The sequence below is a fragment of the Myotis daubentonii genome, chromosome 3 (assembly GCF_963259705.1).
Source record: "Myotis daubentonii chromosome 3, mMyoDau2.1, whole genome shotgun sequence".
Lineage (NCBI taxonomy): Eukaryota > Metazoa > Chordata > Mammalia > Chiroptera > Vespertilionidae > Myotis > Myotis daubentonii.
In genome coordinates this window covers 121,790-139,901 of record NC_081842.1, presented here as the reverse complement: position 1 = coordinate 139,901, position 18,112 = coordinate 121,790, and the positions used below count along the sequence as shown (strand labels likewise).

Below are 18,112 nucleotides of genomic sequence, written 5' to 3'. Positions count from 1 at the left end.
GGGTCCCGGGCAGGCTCTCGCCCTCCCGCCTCTTCCCGTCCCTTCTGCAGCCGCACGGACTCCTCACGGAGCCGGGCCGTTTTATTTTAAAAACGTCCTCAGTGTTTTGTTTTTTAAATGTTCCAAATATAAGGAAAAGAGTACTAGGGAATAATACGCAAGACTGTTACAACGACAACCAATATATTCGTTACCTAGACTCGCCAGGCGCCAATAATTGGCCATATTTGCTTCCTCTGTCTAATGTATGTTTTTTGTTGAACCATATGAGAATTACTTGCAGAAATTCAACTCCAAAGTACTTCACGTGTATTATAAAAATAATGCCATTCTCCGTAACCGCGAGCAATTATAACACGCAGAAAAGTGTAACTTCCGTATAATACTGTTAGCGGATAGGATACAGCATTGTATTCAGACTTCTGTAGTCAACTCAATGTTCTCCCCTCTCCCTCTCTCGCTCTCAAACCAATAAAAACATATTTTAAAGGATTTTTAAGAAATAAAAATAAAAAAACATCCAAGATCCAGCCAGAGACCCCTCATTCCCTTTTGTTACTTAGATCTTGACAGTTTCCCAGCTTTTCTTCCCCTGGTGGAGGGTGTTCTGTTATGACATGGACAGTTTGGAAGAGTCTCTAGGCCAATTGTTTTGCTTAACTTAGAATTGTCTCGTTGTTCCTTATGATTTGATTCAGGTTAAGCCATTTTGGCAGGAATGCTTTGTAGATGGAGCTCTGACTTTCTCCCTGTGTCATAGCCTGTTTCTCTCATTACTGGTGGTATTTGTTTCTTTACTTGATGAAGAGAACTTTTTCCATTGGTTATCTATATTAATAAAAGAGTAATATGCTAATTAGACCGGGAGACCTTCCAGAGACCTTCTGGACGTCCTTCTGGACAAAGCCGGGGGCACGGCCCTCAGCCCCTCGCCCAGGCTGGCCATGCCCACACACAGAGACCCCCACCCTGAAGGGGGTGTAGCCAGCCTGCAAACCACCCCAGGCCCCTCACCCAGGCCAGCTATGCCCTCCAAGGGGACCCTACCCTGATCCGGGACCCCCTTCAGAACAGACCAGCCAGCCCCCACCCATGCACCAGGCCTCTATACTAATAAAAGGGAAATATGCTAATTAGACTGGGGGACCTTCCCGGAGACCTTCCGGACGAAGCCATGGAGGCAGAGGCGGTTAGGGGCAATCAAGCCAGGAGGGGAGGGCAGTTGGGTGTGATCAGGCTGGTGGAAGGGGCAGTTGGATGTGAGCATGCTGGCGGGGAGGGCAGTTAGGGGCAATCAGGTCGGGGGGGGGGTAGTTGGGGTGAGCAGGCTGGCGGGGGGGGGGCAGTTGGGGTCTATCAGGCCAGTGGGGGGGGCAGTTGGGGGTGAGTAGGTTGGCAAGGGGGGGCAGTTAGGGATGATCAGGTCAGTGGGAGGGGGGCAGTTGGAGCGAGCAGGCTGGCAGGCAGAGTAGTTAGGGGCGATCAGGCAGGCAGGCAGGTGAGCGGTTAGAAGCCAGCGGTCCTGAATTGCGAGAGGGCTGTCCCAGATTGGAGAGGGTGCAGGGTGGGCTGAGGGACACCCCACCTCCCCCCCCCCCCCGCCCGCCTTGCATGAATTTCATGCACCGGGCCACTAGTCTATATATATATGTATATGTATGTATGTATATATATATGCCCAGCAACCTTTATGGCAGAACCAGAACTACTGGTCGCTATGACCGCACTGACCACCAGGGGGCAGATGCTCGATGCTGGAGCTGCCCCCTGGTGGTCAATGTGCTCCCACAGTGGGAGCACTGCTCAGCCAGAAGCCAGGCTCACGGCTGGTGAGTGCAGCGGTGGTGATGGGAGCCTCTCCCGTCTCCGTGGCAGCGCTAAGGGGTGGTGAGCCAAGAGGTAAGGAGTGAGCAGGCGGGCGGTTAGGAGCGAGGGGTCCCGGATTGCAAGAGGGCACAGGCTGGGCTGAAGGATCCCCCCTTACCCCCATGCACGAATTTCGTGCATTGGGTCTCTAATTAAAAATATATTAAGTGGTAGTTTGAGACTGGGAATACCTTGTTCTCTCCCACAAACTTTCATCTAATAGTTTTAGCATTCTTTGGTAGTAATTTCTGGGATCAGTTATTGCTATGGTAGTCTAAAAACTTATGTTTAATCTTGACAACAACCCAAATAACGAGTTAGCTACAGTTATCTCATTTTAAAAACAATGGTACTGAGACTTAAGAAATGAATTTACCTAAGTTCATGTAACCAGGAGTTGTGGAGTTGGGATTTGAGTGGCAGTCATTGATTCAGCAGACGATCTTGAATCCTGAATGCCAAGTATTCAAGTGATAGACAGATGTCCCCTTCCCTTTGGTTAATCCTCACCTTAGAATATTTTTCCCACTGATTTTTAGAGAGAGTGGAAGGGAGGGGGAGATACAGAGAGAGAAACATCAATGTGAATGGTTGCCTACTGCATGCGCCCTGACCAGGGCTGGGGATCGAGCCTGCAACCCAGGTACATGCCATTCACCGGAATTGAATCCGAGAGTCTTTAGTCTGCGGACCAATGCTCTAACCATTGGGGAAACTGGCTGGGGCCCATTTTCTCGATGACAGGCACCGATTAGTATATAAATAATGGTAATACATTAGAGAATTATGATAGAGGTATGAGTAGGAAGGAAGTGGGGGAATAGAAAAAGAATGGGGATCGACCTGAGGGAGGCAGATGTTGAAAACATGAGTGTGTTTTGAAGGGTGAGTAGGAGTTGGTCAGACAATTAAAATGGAGAGGTTTTCGGGTGGAGAGAAAAGATTATGCGAAGACGGAATTGTGACTGTGAAAGGGCATAGCTTGTTCAGGGACCCTTGCGTTCACTCTGGGACTGGAACATAAATTGAGGCAGCTCAGTTGAGGCAAGGGAAGGAAAGGGTGGCAGGAGAACATTCCTGAAACGATCGGGACCAGCGGGGGACAGATATGTTCTGAGTTTGGTGTTTAAACTGTAGACACAAGCTCGCCATTCAAATACCTTGTTCTCTCCCACAAACTTTCATCTGATAGTTGTGGCATTCTTTGATAATAATTGCTAGAATCAGTTAGTGCTATGGTCGTCTAAAAACTGGAAGACAGGCACAAGAGTGAGCTGGGTGTGTAAGAAAAGTAACTGCCAGAAAGAAAATCAAGGTTCTTGATTTCTGAGCTGTGGGTATGACCATCTGAGATACAATAGAGTAAGTGAAAAGAAACAGTAACTGTATTTTAAACTCCAAGTGGCCATTGAGTAAAAGATACAATCAGAACATTGAACTGATTTGTTACTTTTAAATTGGAAACTAGAAATGGGATAGCTTTTCTCCTTCGCTGTCCAGCTCTGATAATTCAGGTCAGTTCAGAATTCAGCCTTTCTCCTTTAGCTTTGAGCAATAGTTAGTTTTTTATACTACTTCATTCTGTTGTATCATACAGCTGTTTACAATGGGGTTATGGATAAAATTTGGATGTCCTGGGGCAGGGGTCCTCAAACCATTTAAAAAGGGGGCCAGTTCCCTGTCCCTCAGACCGGTGGAGGGCCGGACTATAGTTTAAAAAAAACAACTATGAACAAATTCCTATGCACGCTGCACATATCTTATTTTGAAGTAAAAAATAAAACGGGAGCAAATACAATATTTGTATTTGCATGTGGCCCGCGGCCGTGGTTTGAGGACCCCTGTCCTAAGGTCATCATATTTAGTTTTCAGAATTGTATTTTAGTTCACTAACTTTCTTTGTAGCTTTTTGTGCATGCGTCAATATTGAGAAAGACGAATTGAATAATGCTCATTTAAATAAGGTTTTAAAATAGAGAACCTATTTTGCAATTAGTCTTAAATGCTGCTGTTTTGAAAAAAATGTAATTCAGGCCATCATTTCCATTTCTGGTCACTCATTTTAGTTTAGAAAGTAACCCAGAATATTCCTTGACAAATAAGTTTTCCATACACAATTTTGTTAGGTACAAGCAAACTGAATCACACATCTGGATAGTCCTTTTGAACATTCTTACAGAGAAAAACAGATAAGTTTAGATGGATTGTAATGTCATCCTGGACATTGACCTGAGGCATCTTCCTATTTGATGACAATGCTAGTATGTGAATTTCTTTCAACAGTTAAATATGTTCTTTCTGTCACAACTAATCCCTTTTAGTGCTAAGAGTCTACCACTTTGTGTATCAGTCAAGCAGACCACTGATTATGGTTCAAAACAAAATAATTGTATTGATTTTTATGTCCATAATAATGTAACTTGTAACCATTGTGAGTTAATTCTGCATTATTACACAGTATACAAGCGCATATACATATTATTTATACAAACATGGGAAGTAAGACATTTGATAAAGCCATACTTGGGCCTCCCATTCGTGAGGCATTCTCTGCTTTTAAATATTTTAATCTGTGTCTTTAAAAATGCTGTCATGACTCATTAACTTGATATCATGTACCCAGTTTAAAGAACATTTTTCCGATGTTTAGGAAACCAGGAAATGGCTCCTAACACATTGCGGACCAGTAATTTTATTGCTAGCGTTACCCAGTGGCCAGATAAGTTTCTATTGAACGAGTACAAAAAACGTTTTACATAAATATTAAAGGCACACCTTAAAATTAAACACCCGTGGTATTTTGAAGTTATTTATTATATGTTCTTCCAAGCTGATATCTTTTTAAAGTATGATGCTTTGTAAAACACTGTGTGATATGAAAACCCAGGAATTCTCGTGATCCGTCCGCAGTGTGCTAAGGTCATTACTGATAACCTCTTGGTGACAGAGACATTCACCTTTGGGGAACACGGCAGTGAAATCGTAGGCTAGGAAGAAGAAGTTCCCAAGTGAAAGCTTGTTCTCCCCTGGGAATTACCAAGGGGCGACTCTCAAGAACTCAAAGTTAAATTGTGAACTCTTCCTGGTCTCGGACATTTTTTCTCTCCTTTCTTATCAGCCTTCAAACAGTGGCCGAGCTGCAGAACTTCTAGCCAAAGAACAGGGAACCGTGCCTGGATTCATTGGTTTCGGAACGTTTCAGAGTGACCTGGGCTACGTTCCTGCCGTTCAAGGAGCTGAGGAAATAGACAACCTTGTGGATTCTGATTTCCGAATGGTGCTGCGGAAACTTTCTAAGAAAGATGTCACCACGAAATTAAAAGTAAGTTTTCTTGCTTTCATGAAAATGATGAAGACAATCCTTTTATTAAGATATCATTGGCATGTTTCATGTAGAGAGAAATGAATCATCACTAGTAATTTCTTTCACAGTTGCACTTTTTTCTGACACACAGACTTAAGCGTAGTTTGCATTTACCTTCTAGGTTATAAATTATAAAGATAGTATATCTATCTTTTTAAAAACAACTTAAAATTTTCTACCATACTAGCTTGTAAAGGAACTCTTCAAATTAGTTCTATATAGCACAAATAGAAACAATGTATTCTCCTGTTAAATAAAACAGATGAAGTTTCTAGAACAGAATAAAATTTAATCAAAAGCCAATATTATGGCTGTTGATCCTTAACAATGTTAATAATTTACTTTAGGCTATGCAAGAATTTGGAACTATGTGTACAGAGAGAGATACAGAAATTGTAAAAGGAGTTCTTCCATACTGGCCAAGAATATTTTGCAAAATTTCACTTGTAAGTATCAAGACTTTACTGGCTTATTTTTGTTGTATTTTTCAAAAATTGACTTTTAGAGAGAGGAGGGCCTTAAAGGGAGAGAGAGAGGGGCCCAGAGGGAGGGAGGAAGAGAGAGAGAGACATCAATTCGTTGTTCCATTTATTTACGTATTTATTAGAGGCCCAGTGCATGAATTCGTGAACGGGTGGGGTCACTCGGCCTGGCTGGCAATTGGGGCGATCGGGGCTGTCTCACCAGTCCTGATAGGGGCCGATCAGGGCCAGCCAGCTGGAGGGAGGAACCGTGGGAGGTTGGCTGGTCGCCGGAGGTTGGCTGTGGGAGTGCACTGACCACCGGGCCAGCCGGCGGGAGGGAGCGCAGGAGATTGGCTGGCCACGGGAGGTTGGCTGTGGAAGCGCACTGACCACCAGGGGCCAGCTCCTGCATTGAGTGTCTGCCCCCTGGTAGTCAGTGTGCATCATAGTGACTGGTCGTTTGGTCGACCAGTTGTAATGGTCACTTAGGCTTTTATACGTATAGATTGGTTGATTCATACATGTGCCCTGACTGGGGATTGAACCCACAACTTTGGTCTTTCAGGACAACACACTAACCAACTGAACTATCCGGCAGGACTGTTGTATATTTTTTTTATTGAAATTATAGAGACTGTCAGGTATATAGGACATTTTTGGTGAGGATAATGAAATGTTATGTCAGTATTGTTATGTAGATTGGATCATAATTACACATTGTAAGATGTGTATAGGGAGTCTGTGTTTTCAAAAATTAGGTCAAAATTACCCAAATACTTTCCAGTCACAGTAAATTTGGGTGGCTTAATTTCTTTGTATATTTGATGCAGAAAATGAGAATCAGTTGCTTCATTGTTTAAGACAGGGGTAGGGAATGTCTGGCCCACGGGTCTTATAAGGCCCGTAAAATCATTTGGTCCGGCCCTGCCAGGCATTAGTGGTGAGTTAATTAAATGTTTGACCAAATATAGCAGGCTGATTTTTAAGTTGATAATTTTGTATGGCCCTCCAATGATGTCATAAATATCCAAATAGCCCTTGTCTGAAAAAAGGTTCCCCACTCTTGGGTTAAGGCCTAGCCTTGACTCAGTCTTCAATATAGTTCTTATCTCATTGGGAGAAGGGAAAGGAAATAAATTAATTACTTCACATAGTTACTGACTTTTGTTTAGCTCTGTACATAGTTGAATTCTTATTAAGGGGTCATCATAGCATGTACAGAATTATTTATACTTGTTTTAATGAGCTAGAGCTGTTTTAAACCATCTTATACTTTCAATAGGACCATGACCGCCGGGTTCGAGAAGCCACACAGCAAGCTTTTGAAAAACTTATCCTCAAAGTTAAGAAACACTTGGCTCCTTATTTAAAAAGTTTAATGGGCTATTGGCTCATAGCTCAGTGTGACACGTACGCACCAGCCGCGTCTGCAGCAAAAGATGCTTTTGAAGCAGCCTTCCCTCCCAGCAAGCAGCCTGAAGCCATAGCATTCTGTAAGGATGAGATCACAAGTGTAAGTTCTTGCCACTCTTCTCTGTTTTTTTCTCAAGTATTTAAGGGATAGCAGGCATGTTACAATGACAGCTTTCTTACCTGGCATTATGAAGGAGTAAGTGTGTGGAGTCTTTCCAATGGAAAATTGTCTCTAAAAAATACATATGTGTGTGTGTGTGTGTGTGTGTGTGTGTGTGTATGTATATATGTATTCACACATATATGTTCTTACTGATTTTTTAAGAGAAAGGAGGGAAGAGGGATAGGGAGACAGAAACACTGATGAGAGAGAAACATCGATCAGCTGCCTCCTTCATGCCCCCTGCTGGGGATCCAGCCTGAAACACCCGTGCATGTGTCCTGCCTGGAATCGAACTGGGGACCTCTTGGTTCAACCACTCGGCCACAGCGGCTGGGCCAGAAGATTGTCTTTTTAAAATAGTATTTAACACAACTGTTCATGTTGCATTTTAAATATAATTAACACAAGAGGCCTGGTGCATGAAATTCGTGCACAGATAGGGTCCCTGGGCCTGGCCAGCGTTCAGGGCCGATTGGGGCCTCCCGGCTGCCGACCGGGGCCTGCCTTCATTCCGTGCCGCCCCCTGGTGGCGAGTGCACATCATAGCAAGCAGTCGAACTCTGGGTCTCCCGGTTGAACTCCCAAGGGGACACTTTGCACCTTAGCCTTTTATATAGCGAGCTGTTGGACTGGATCTTTCTAAACTGTTTAAATTTTCCATCTTTAATTCATGAGTCTCAAACTATATTACCTAAAAACTTAGATATACGCTTTGTAACATCTATCTACATACATCCATATATAAAAGCCTAAGCAACCGTTACGACTGGTCGACCGAATGAGCGGTCGACCGGTTACTATGATGCGCACTGACCACCAGGGGCAGATGTTCAATGCTGGAGCTGCTCCCTGGTGGTCAGTGCACTCCCACAGCCGGTCGACCAACATCCCATGGTCCCTTCCCCCAGCTGGCTGGCCTGATCCATCCTGATTGGGACTGATCACCAGCCAGGCCGAGGGACCCCACCCGTGCACGAATTTGTGCCTCTAGTATAATATAAAAAAGTGTGCATCTAAAAATTCAATCTAAACTTATTTCCCCGCTGTATTTCCATATTAACACATGTTTACAGATCTACCTCACTCTTTTTTCTGGCTCTCTGGTATTCCTTTGTATGGATATATGACAGTCTAGTTAACTTTTAAAATATACATTTGTAGTTTTACCCCAATATTTTTAAGATAGCAAACACTACGCTAGTGCACATTCATGAGTAGATATCTCCCACCTGTGGGAGTGATAACTATCAGCACTTTGAGTCGTCATTTGTTGGGTCAGAAGATACGAACATGTAAAATTTCTGTAGATATTGGCAAATTACCCTTCAAATGGCCATACACATCTAGACTCCTATTAACACATCTGAAAGTTTCTTCAACTCCTGGCCCACACTTTACACACTGGTGTCAGCCATAACTTCTGCAGCTTTCAGTTTGTCTGCATCTAGTACTATTTTCCTTACTTCTGCCCTCCTTGTTGCTATTCCTGAGATATGGACTGGAAAAACCAGATGACCAAGCTTCTCGGTATTACATGAAGTAGAAGTAGATGGACTGTGAGTGAGAGGGAGTTGAGGATCGAAAAAACGTGTGCTTCCGTTCATCCCCGTGCAGTGCTCCTGGGTCTTCAGAGCCCGTGTCTGTCCCTCCCTCTCCTCTCCCTCCTCCTGTCAGTGGGTCAGTCTCCTGTGGGTTCCCCTCGTCGCTGCAGCTGGACTCCAGGGCTCTTCATGGCTGGTCCTTCCCCGACGCCTCTCCCCCAGGCACACATCTGCAGCCGCCTTCCCCAGGAGGTCTCGGTCCCTCCAGGCCCCATCTCTCAGGTGTGCCACGCTTGTCCTCTGGGCGGAGGGTCTGTACCTTCAGTCTTCTTCTCAAAGGGAGTTCTCTGACCCAGCCGCAGGGCAAGAGGCACTTGTTCGTGTAAATATCAAGTGGGGACTGTTACGAAGGTGAAGTGGCATGAGTTTGGACACTAAGAGTTTTAGAAAATGCGCCCTTGCTGGTTTGGCCCAGTGGATAGAGCATTAGTCTGTGGACTGAGGGGTCCCAGGTTCAATTCCAGTCAAGGGTACATGCATCCCCAGTGGGCTCGATTCCCAATGAGGGGCGTGCAGGAGGCAGTCGATCAATGATTCTCTCTCATCATTTTAAAAATATATTTTTATCGATTTTAGAGAAGAAGGTAGAGGGAGAGAGAGAGAAACATCAGTGATGAGAGAATCATTGATCGGCTGCCTCCTGCTATGCCCCACACTGAGGATTGAGCCCGCAACCCCAGCATGTGTCCTTGACCAGAATCGAACCCGGGACCCTTCAGTCCGCAGGCCGACGCTCTATCCACTGAGCCAAGACGGCTAGGGCTTTCTCTCATCATTGATGTTTCTTTCTCTCTCTTCCTTTCCCTTCTCTCTGAATTCAATAAAAATATGTAAGATAAAAGTAAATTTTAAAAACAAAAAATTTTTAAAAATAAGAGTTTCAGAAAGTGGATTTTGAGGTAACTGATTCGGCTGTTCAGAGTTGTGTGTGTGTGTTCTGGCTCTTGTGGAATCTGTGGATGGTTTCCTCTTGGTTATTTTCCCTTTCGCTTCTATCACAGTTCATTGCAGACACTAGGTTTGAACTTTCCCAAATACAAAACCACCTCATTAGAGGGGAGGTAGACAAATGAAGATCGAAACGCCAGGCGTAGACAGTGTAGGGTGTGCGTTCCAGTTCCCCAGTCCAGGCCTCGGTTACGCTGTCTGCGGACAGCGGACTGTGCTGCCTGTAAGATGAGGGCTGGCAATGCTGTTCGTTCCAGGCCCCTCTTCCGTTGTGTGGTGAGTGTCCCGTTTCCCGGTCTGTTGCCGCGGGAATGGTCCTCCACTCGGGAGGTGTGAGGACTGGCTGAGGTGATGCGGGAAGTGTGCCCGGGCTTTGTCTGGCGTGTGGAAACGCTCAGGAAATGCCAGCGCTTGTTGTGCTGGTAACGTTGACACGAGCCGGGTCCTTGCTTGTCCTGGGCCCAGAAGTCGGCAGACGCACCCGGCATTTCCGACAAAATCTAGACCTGCCTGTGTGACGGGGCAGAGCACAGCTGTGTTCTCTGAGCAGGGAGGCGCTCGGGGGGGAGGGGAGCAGGGCCTGATTCTCGCCCGGACGTCCTGACGTCCTGACGGGAGTCCATGCGCGGCACCGCCTGGGCCAGCGGACCCAGCAGCCAGGGCAGGAGCGTCTCGGGGCGCCTCCTCCTGAGGGAAACAGCACTTGTTGGAGAAGTCACCCCAGTAGCAGCCAGTCTCGGGGACGGTAGGGAGAGAAAGTAAGTGCAAGTCAAACCTTTTAGCTTTGCTGCTTCATTTAGCTTATTTGTGGGGCAGGGGACGCATTGAGGTGGGGTAAGGTTTGTGCTCTACCTGTCACCATTCAGTTCCATGAGTCTCAAGGCTCGGTTGTCCCCCTGCAGGTGCTGCAGGACCACCTGATAAAGGAGACACCCGACTCGCTCAGCGACCCACAGTAAGTGGTACCGTGTAACTCGCGTCAGGACTTGTCCCACTCGTAGGTTCTAAGGGGATTGCAATGTGACATGGTTAGGGGCTGCTGCGTGCAGAGATGCAGACACGCCCTGGAGTGCCCTTTGCAGGTGCTGTCCTAGGTGCTTCTCCCTGCGTTCGTCCTGCTGTGGGAGGTGAATGATCTGGGAGCCACATATTTGGTTTGTTTACAAAGAGATGCTTTTAGGTTTTTCCCACATGCACTTCTTTTTAAAAATATGTATTATTGACTTTTAAAAAATATATATCTTTTTTTATTGATTTCAGAGAGAAAGGGAGAGGGAGAGAGAGAAACATCAATGATGAAGAGAGAAACATCAATGATGAAGAGAGAATCATGGATCGGCTGCCTCCTGCATGCCCCCTACTGGGCATGTTCCCTGACTGGGAATCAAATCGAGGCCCCTGGTTCATGGCCTGATGCTCAGCCACTGAGCCTGAGCGACACCGGCCAGGCCACATTCACCGTTTGACCATCATCGCAGGAACCACTCTCTGGTCTGGTGAAATAGTTGAAGAACTATGAATAGTTTTACTGAAATAGTAGCAAAATGTTCCCTTTACGTTTCTTATGTTGTAATCACACTGTTAAGAGTCTGTTGGGAAAGTAATCTTAGACATTTTAATTTTAAAAATGTAGTTTGGCTTATACTCAATCCTTATACATATTTATTTTCTTTTTACAATAAGAACTGTTCCAGAGGAAGAGAGAGAAGCTAAATTCTATCGGGTTGTAACTTGTTCCTTATTGGCATTAAAGAAATTGCTTTGCCTCTTACCTGATAATGAACTTGATTCTCTGGAGGAGAAATTTAAGTCTCTTCTATCACAGAATAAATTTTGGAAGTATGGAAAACACAGTGTACCTCAGGTATCTTAATCTTTTTTACTTTAAGACATTCCTCTGATTGATTTTGTTCCCTCTGATCTTGCTAGTTTGTTTATGCCTTATGTTTCTTGTTTATGTTTAAAACCCTACAAAGCATCTCTGTGGTGGCACTGAATCACCTCTCTTACCGGATGCAACTGTATTTTCTCTTTGCTGTTTCTTATTTGGCTTCAACGTCAGAGTGAATTGTCATCCTCACTCCTGGCACCTTAACCTTGTGGGGTGTACAAAGGCTCTTCTCATTGCATGTGTTTATTCTTCTCTTTCCTTTCTGTCTCCATGCTCCACCTCCACCAGCTGGCCATTCTAAATGTGCTTAAGTGGCATTGTGTTACATTCTGTTCCGTTTATTGCTTTTTATTTAGTACTTTTAAAAAGTACTAAAATACTTTAAACTCATCATGTTCCTGAATGTGTATGTGGTCCATGGCTTCTAACTGCTGCGTGGTATTCAGAAGTGGGCCTCCCCTCCATTTCCCTGCTCATTCCCCCGTGACAGACACCTGGTTCCTCTAGTTCCTCGCCCTCACCGCTCTTCATTCATGCATCCTCAGCCCTGTGAGAGCTTATTTTTCTGAAAACCTCTCATTGCTGAGTCCAGAGTAAATGCATACGGACTAACTTTCTGAAGTCGTGCTAGATTGCTCACCTGAACGGCCGTTACTCTCGACTGGACCCAGTGCATGGAGTCCTCCACAGTCTTCTGTTCTAGCCACGACTGGGCATCCTGCAGCTCCTGGTTGTTAACAGAGTCCTAGGCGTTCAAGCGCTCTCTGCTGGGTGACCTTTAGCATCTCTTCATCAGCTATTGATGTTATTGGGTGTGGTTTTCTAATCTGCTTGTTTACATCTTTTTCTGCTTGGGATGTGCTGATGTTTTCATTCTCTTGGTCTGTGTCTCATGCTCTCATTGGTGTTTTTATCTTTTTGTCTTTTCAGTCTACTTGGTGGATAATTTTTTTTGAACTGAGCTTTAAAAAATTATGTATTTATTTACTTTAGATTAGGAATTGTGTTTGCTTATTTTTCAGGTCTGCTGTGCCTTTTCTAAGAGTCCTTCCTCTCAAATTTCTTTAAGCTTGTGTTAACTATAATAAGGATTGTTGATACGGAGTTTGTAACTGATCATTTTAAGATTTAAAGTCTCAGATCTCTGTGTTATCTTGGGTTTCTACTGATAGCGACTCAAGGTGTCTGATTTTTGTCTGGCTCTGTTTAACGTTGTGCTGCTAGTGTGTCTGTAGGCATAATAATCCACGGCCCCACAGAGGCTTCTGCACTTGGCTCTGTGTTTCCTTCAGCCACAGGAATGGGAAGTTGAATTCTTCCTGCCTTTAACTTTGGCTTGGTGATTCCTCGTGGCTTCTCAGTCATTCAGTTCTCTTAAAAATATCCTTTGACGTATTTTCCTAGTTGTTTCAGTTTTATTAATGGGAGGGTTATGAATAACCTGTCTGTCCTTAACCATGAATAAAAGCCTATCCTAGTCTTATTTGGCTTGAATTTAATTCAACTTCTGTGTTTTTTTTTAGATCCGCTCAGCTTACTTTGAGCTAATTTCTGCTTTGTGCCAGCGTATTCCACAACTGATGAAAAAGGAAGCCTCAAAAGTGAGCTCGTCTGTTCTGCTCAGCATCGATGACAGTGACCCCGTTGTCTGCCCTGCTCTCTGGGAAGCTGTGCTTTACACACTTACCACCATTGAGGTACGAAAGAGAAGTACGTTAGCTACATCCGGGAACACTTGTCTTGGAAAGAGCTTACTAGGTTATAATATCTAAAAGTTATTGGAAAAAAGCTTCTTGGAAATAAAATATTTAATCCAAAACTTGTGTAAATCATAAACTGATTATAAAATGGCAAAGAGTTTTTTACTTTCAGTTTAGCCAGTATCACTCATTCTTTTGTGGCTCATTGAAGCAAGCATATCTGAATCTTATATTTAAGGCTAAATATTGCTGTTCTTTTGAGAATGCAGCTTTTATAGAAATATTTTAATTGTAAGTAATTATTTCTGATGAATATTCTGGAAGCATGTTGGATACATTGATATTATATGCAATAAATTTTTTATAATTTCAGAGTTTTCGTGGGTTGTTTTTTTTAAAGTTAATCATATTTATGCACAGTGATTTAGGATTTTGTTTTTAAATATATTTTATAGCCGAACTGGTTTGGCTCAGTGGATAGAGTGTCGGCCTGGGGACTGAAGGGTCCCAGGTTCGATTCCGGTCAAGGGCATGTACCTTGGTTGCGGGCACATCCCCAGTAGGGGGCGTGCAGGAGGCAGCTGATCGATCTCTCTCATCGATGTTTCTGGCTCTCTATTCCTCTCCCTTCTTCTCTGTGAAAAATCAATAAAATATTAAAAAATATATATATATATTTTATAGATTTTTTACAGAGAGGAAGGGAGAAGGATAGAGAGTTAGAAACATCGATGAGAGAGAAACATCAATCAGCTGCCTTTTGCACACCCTCTACTGGGGATGTGCCCGCAACCAAGGTACATGCCCTTGACCAGAATTGAACCTGGGACCCTTCAGTCCGCAGACCGACGCTCTATCCACTGAGCCAAACCAGTTAGGGCAAGAGTTTTCGTTTTTAATGGCAGTGGGAGATGTTAGCTTTTTTAGGTAGAATACTTGATTTTTATTTTAGAGACCTGTGTGTCTTCTCTGTTAATTGGGAAAAGTATGTTTATAACCTTAATTATTATCATCTTTCTTTGGTAGGACTGTTGGCTTCATGTAAATGCAAAAAAAAGTGTTTTTCCCAAACTGTCAGCTGTGGTTCGTGAAGGTGGTCGGGGTCTGGCCACTGTCATATGCCCTTATCTTCTGCCATTCATCAGCAAACTCCCTCAGTCCATCACAGACCCCAGGCTGGACTTCTTCAGAAACTTCCTCACCTCTCTCGTTGCAGGGTAAGGAATTCAAAGTCTTGATCTTTAAAAATATTTTCTATTGATATCAGAGAGGAAGAGAGCAGATAGAAGCATCAGTGATGAGAAACAATCATTGATCAGCTGCCTCCTGCACGCTCCCCACATTGGGGATCAAGCCTGCAACCCAGGCATGTGCCCGAATCCGGAATCAAACTGTGACCTCCTGGTTCATAGGTTGAAGCTCAGCCATTGAGTCACACTGGCCCGGCTAGAGTCATGATCTTTAAAGTGAAGGAGATTTCTATTATTTTCACAGATAAGTGGAAGATCTATCTATCTATCTATCTATCTATCTATCTATCTATCTATCTATCTGTCTATCTATCTACACACACACACACACACACACACACACACACATATTACTGTCTTATTTAAATTTCCCCAAAATTGCTTTACTGTTCATTATAAACACTTTTCAGGTTTTCAGAGAATTAAATTGAAATTTTTCTTGGATCCTTGAGGCTTTTTTCACAGTTCTTCAGGTTTACATTCTAATCAGGCTGTATCATTTGTTCTTAGTTTTCAGTTTAAGAATTTTATTTGTAAAAATTCATCTCCTTTTGGTATGATGCCTTTTCCATGACTTTATTTTAGTGTTTCTGCATTGCTTATATTCTTTTTTTTGAAAGAGTAAGCCACAGTTATTTGTTATTTCAGGCTGTCGACAGAGAGAATCAAAACCAGCTTTTCAGAGTGCTCAGCAGTGATGTCTGCTTTTTTTGAATGCCTACGTTTTATAATGCAGCAAAGCTTAGGTGAGGAGGAGATGGAGGAGATGCTCGTCAATGACCAGGTATCATAGAGTGAAAACCACCAGTGCCCCTCACACTGACCATGAGGAGTCCAGCTCATTGTGTCTTGTAGCCCTTTCTATTGATTAGCCTTCCTCCTGAGGGTTTCACAGCTGCTAGTAGAATAGTATCATACTGTCATGCCTGAGGACTGGTCGCTGGATGTACAAGAAGATGCTATTTGTGATCTTTTGTATTAAGTTTAAATAATGCAACAGTTATTTATTACTTCTAAAATATTTACATGCATGTATATTTTTAAAAAAATATATATTTTTATTGATTTTAGAGAGGAAGGGAGAGTGAGAGAGAGAGAGAGAAACATCAATGATGAGAGAATCATTGATTGGCTTCCTCCCGCACGCCCCTTACTGGGTATTGAGCCCAACCTGGGCAATGTGCCCTGACCGGGAATTGAACTGTGACCTCTTGGTTCCTGGGTCGCTGCTCAATCTCTGAGCCACGCCCGGCTGGGTCTTGTATCTTTTTGTGGACAGTTGTGCTTGGCTCTTAGAACCAGTGATGCGAGCAGGTGTTGGAATGTGGCTCTTCCAATGGGCAGTTAATTGATGTAACTCAAGCCCAGATCCTCCTGGGTGTCTCACATAGTTAACTTCTCTTATTTTTGTAATTTAATAAAAAGGGTTCTGATTTCTGTAGATCTTCTGTGTCTTTCATAATGGCTTAGAAAATAAGAAAACTTGAATAACTTCAGAAGATGAAAACTATATATTATCTGTTAATGACAGTAATCTTGGTTAATCTATACTAATAAAAGAGAAAAATGGTAATTGGCGTACGACGATACCCTTTTCATTGGCTAATCAGGGCTATATGCAAATTAACTGCCAACTAAGATTGGCAGTTAATTTGCATATGTAGGCACATGCAGGGAGGCGAAAGGGAAAGCAGGAAGAAGCCCCCTGCCACTGACAGTGATCGGAAACCCAGGGGGGAGCTTAGAGCTGGGGCCGCCTTTGCCCTGCCCCCCAGCCATGATTGGAGAATCAGGTGCCTTTTCCACCCTGGCCAGTGATAGCAGGAAGTAGGGGTGGAGCCAGCGATAGGAGCTGGGCATGGTCAAAGCTGGCAGTCCCAGGAGCTAGGGGTCCCTTGCCTGGGCCTAAAGCAAAGCCCACGATCGCGGGGCCGCTGCAGCTGTGGGGCCCCGCTGCCCGGGCCGGACGCCTAGGCCAGAGGCATCAGGCCTGGGCAAGGGGCCGATCCTGCAATTGGAGGGTGATGGGGGTCAACGCCTGAGGGCTTCCCAGTATGTGAGAGGGGGCAGGCTGGGCTGAGGGACACTCCCCCCCGCCCCCCCCCCCTCCACACACACCCAGTGCACGAATTTCGTGCACCGGGCCCCTAGTCATATAAAAACGAAGTAATGCAGGGGGAATAGCGTGAAATCATTATGCTCTTTCTATGGTGTGAAAATGATTTTCAAGTTAACTCTTCAGAGTTCGGGGGGAAATCCATGTTTCTCATTCATTAAATATGAACATTTATAATGTTTTACAAATCCCTTGTTTAAATTTTATTTCTCCTGAAAACTGAACTTTTCTGTTTCATCTTGTTTTTCAGTTGATTCCTGTGATTGACACAGTTCTCAAAGACCCAAGATTGCAAGATGGGCAGCTCTTTGACTATTTAGCAGAAACTTTAAGTTCTTGGGAAGCCAAAGCAGATGTGGAGAAAAATGATAAAGTGGCTCAGAACTTTGAGAAAGTGCTGCTGAATTTCTGGGGGAGACTCTCCGAGATCTGTTCCGCGAAGATCGATGAGCCAGAAGCTGATGTGAAGTCGGTTTCAGGTGTATCGAGTCTATTGCAGGTCCTTCAGAAGCCGAACAGCTCATTGAAGTCAAATAACAAAAAAGTGGGTAAAGTTAGATTTGCTGATGAGATGCCTGAAAGTAACACAGAGAATGAGGCGCGTGTCTCCTCAGAAGGGCAGAGCAGTGAGGCCTGTGAACTGGTGGCTAAGCCGCCTCCCTCCCATTCCGGCTCAGACTGTTTATCTCCGCGGCGGAGGAAACCGCTGGAAGACTTAGTCTGCAGACTAGCAGAGATGAGTATTAATTATGTCAACGAACAGAAGTCGGAGCAACACCTGCGGTTTCTTTCCACTCTGCTCAGCTCCTTCTCTTCGACCCAAGTATTTAAGATACTCCTAGGTGATGAAAAGCCGAGTATCGTCAAATCCAAACCCCTGGAAATAGCCAAACTTATACAGAAAAACCCAGCAGTGCAGTTCCTGTACCAGAAAGTGGTCGGGTGGCTGAACGAAGACACTAGGAAGGAGGCGGGCTTCGTGGTGGACATTCTGTACAGTGCCCTCTGCTGCTGTGAGGATGAGAAGGAGAGAAAAGACGTCCTGGATGATCTAACGGAGGTATCGCTGCTGTCAGTCTTTTCACAGGAGTGGTGTGCACCGCACCGTGACCACAGACCAGGAGCGGGGGCCCTGCTGGGATGTGGGGGTGGTTTCTAAGGACGGGCAGTGCTTTTATTGGCTGTGACTTGGGACGTGTGTGAGGCTTCGGGTGGGTGTTCAGATAAGAGCTTGGAAGTAAAAGGGTGAGTGCTTTCACTCCATCCGTTAAAGTTGGATGAGCTAAAAAAGTTTTTTTTTTTCCAGTGATGACATGGTTACTTTACGTGTATATGT

At 44.4% G+C, this 18,112-nt stretch overlaps 1 protein-coding gene across 2 annotated transcripts in view; it reads left to right on the top strand.

The window, feature by feature from the left end:
• LTN1 (listerin E3 ubiquitin protein ligase 1) overlaps positions 1 to 18,112 on the top strand; it is a 53,032-nt gene that overhangs the window by 400 nt on the left and 34,520 nt on the right. For both annotated transcript variants that reach the window (XR_009451721.1, XM_059686268.1), the window contains exons 2-10: positions 4,985 to 5,188; positions 5,578 to 5,676; positions 6,977 to 7,207; positions 10,722 to 10,774; positions 11,503 to 11,683; positions 13,234 to 13,407; positions 14,437 to 14,627; positions 15,309 to 15,444; positions 17,027 to 17,836. Coding sequence is in view for 1 of the 2 variants with exons in the window: in XM_059686268.1 (XP_059542251.1) it covers positions 4,985 to 5,188; positions 5,578 to 5,676; positions 6,977 to 7,207; positions 10,722 to 10,774; positions 11,503 to 11,683; positions 13,234 to 13,407; positions 14,437 to 14,627; positions 15,309 to 15,444; positions 17,027 to 17,836 (2,079 nt within the window). In the remaining variant the exon portion in view is untranslated. The remainder of the gene's footprint in view (positions 1 to 4,984; positions 5,189 to 5,577; positions 5,677 to 6,976; positions 7,208 to 10,721; positions 10,775 to 11,502; positions 11,684 to 13,233; positions 13,408 to 14,436; positions 14,628 to 15,308; positions 15,445 to 17,026; positions 17,837 to 18,112) is intronic.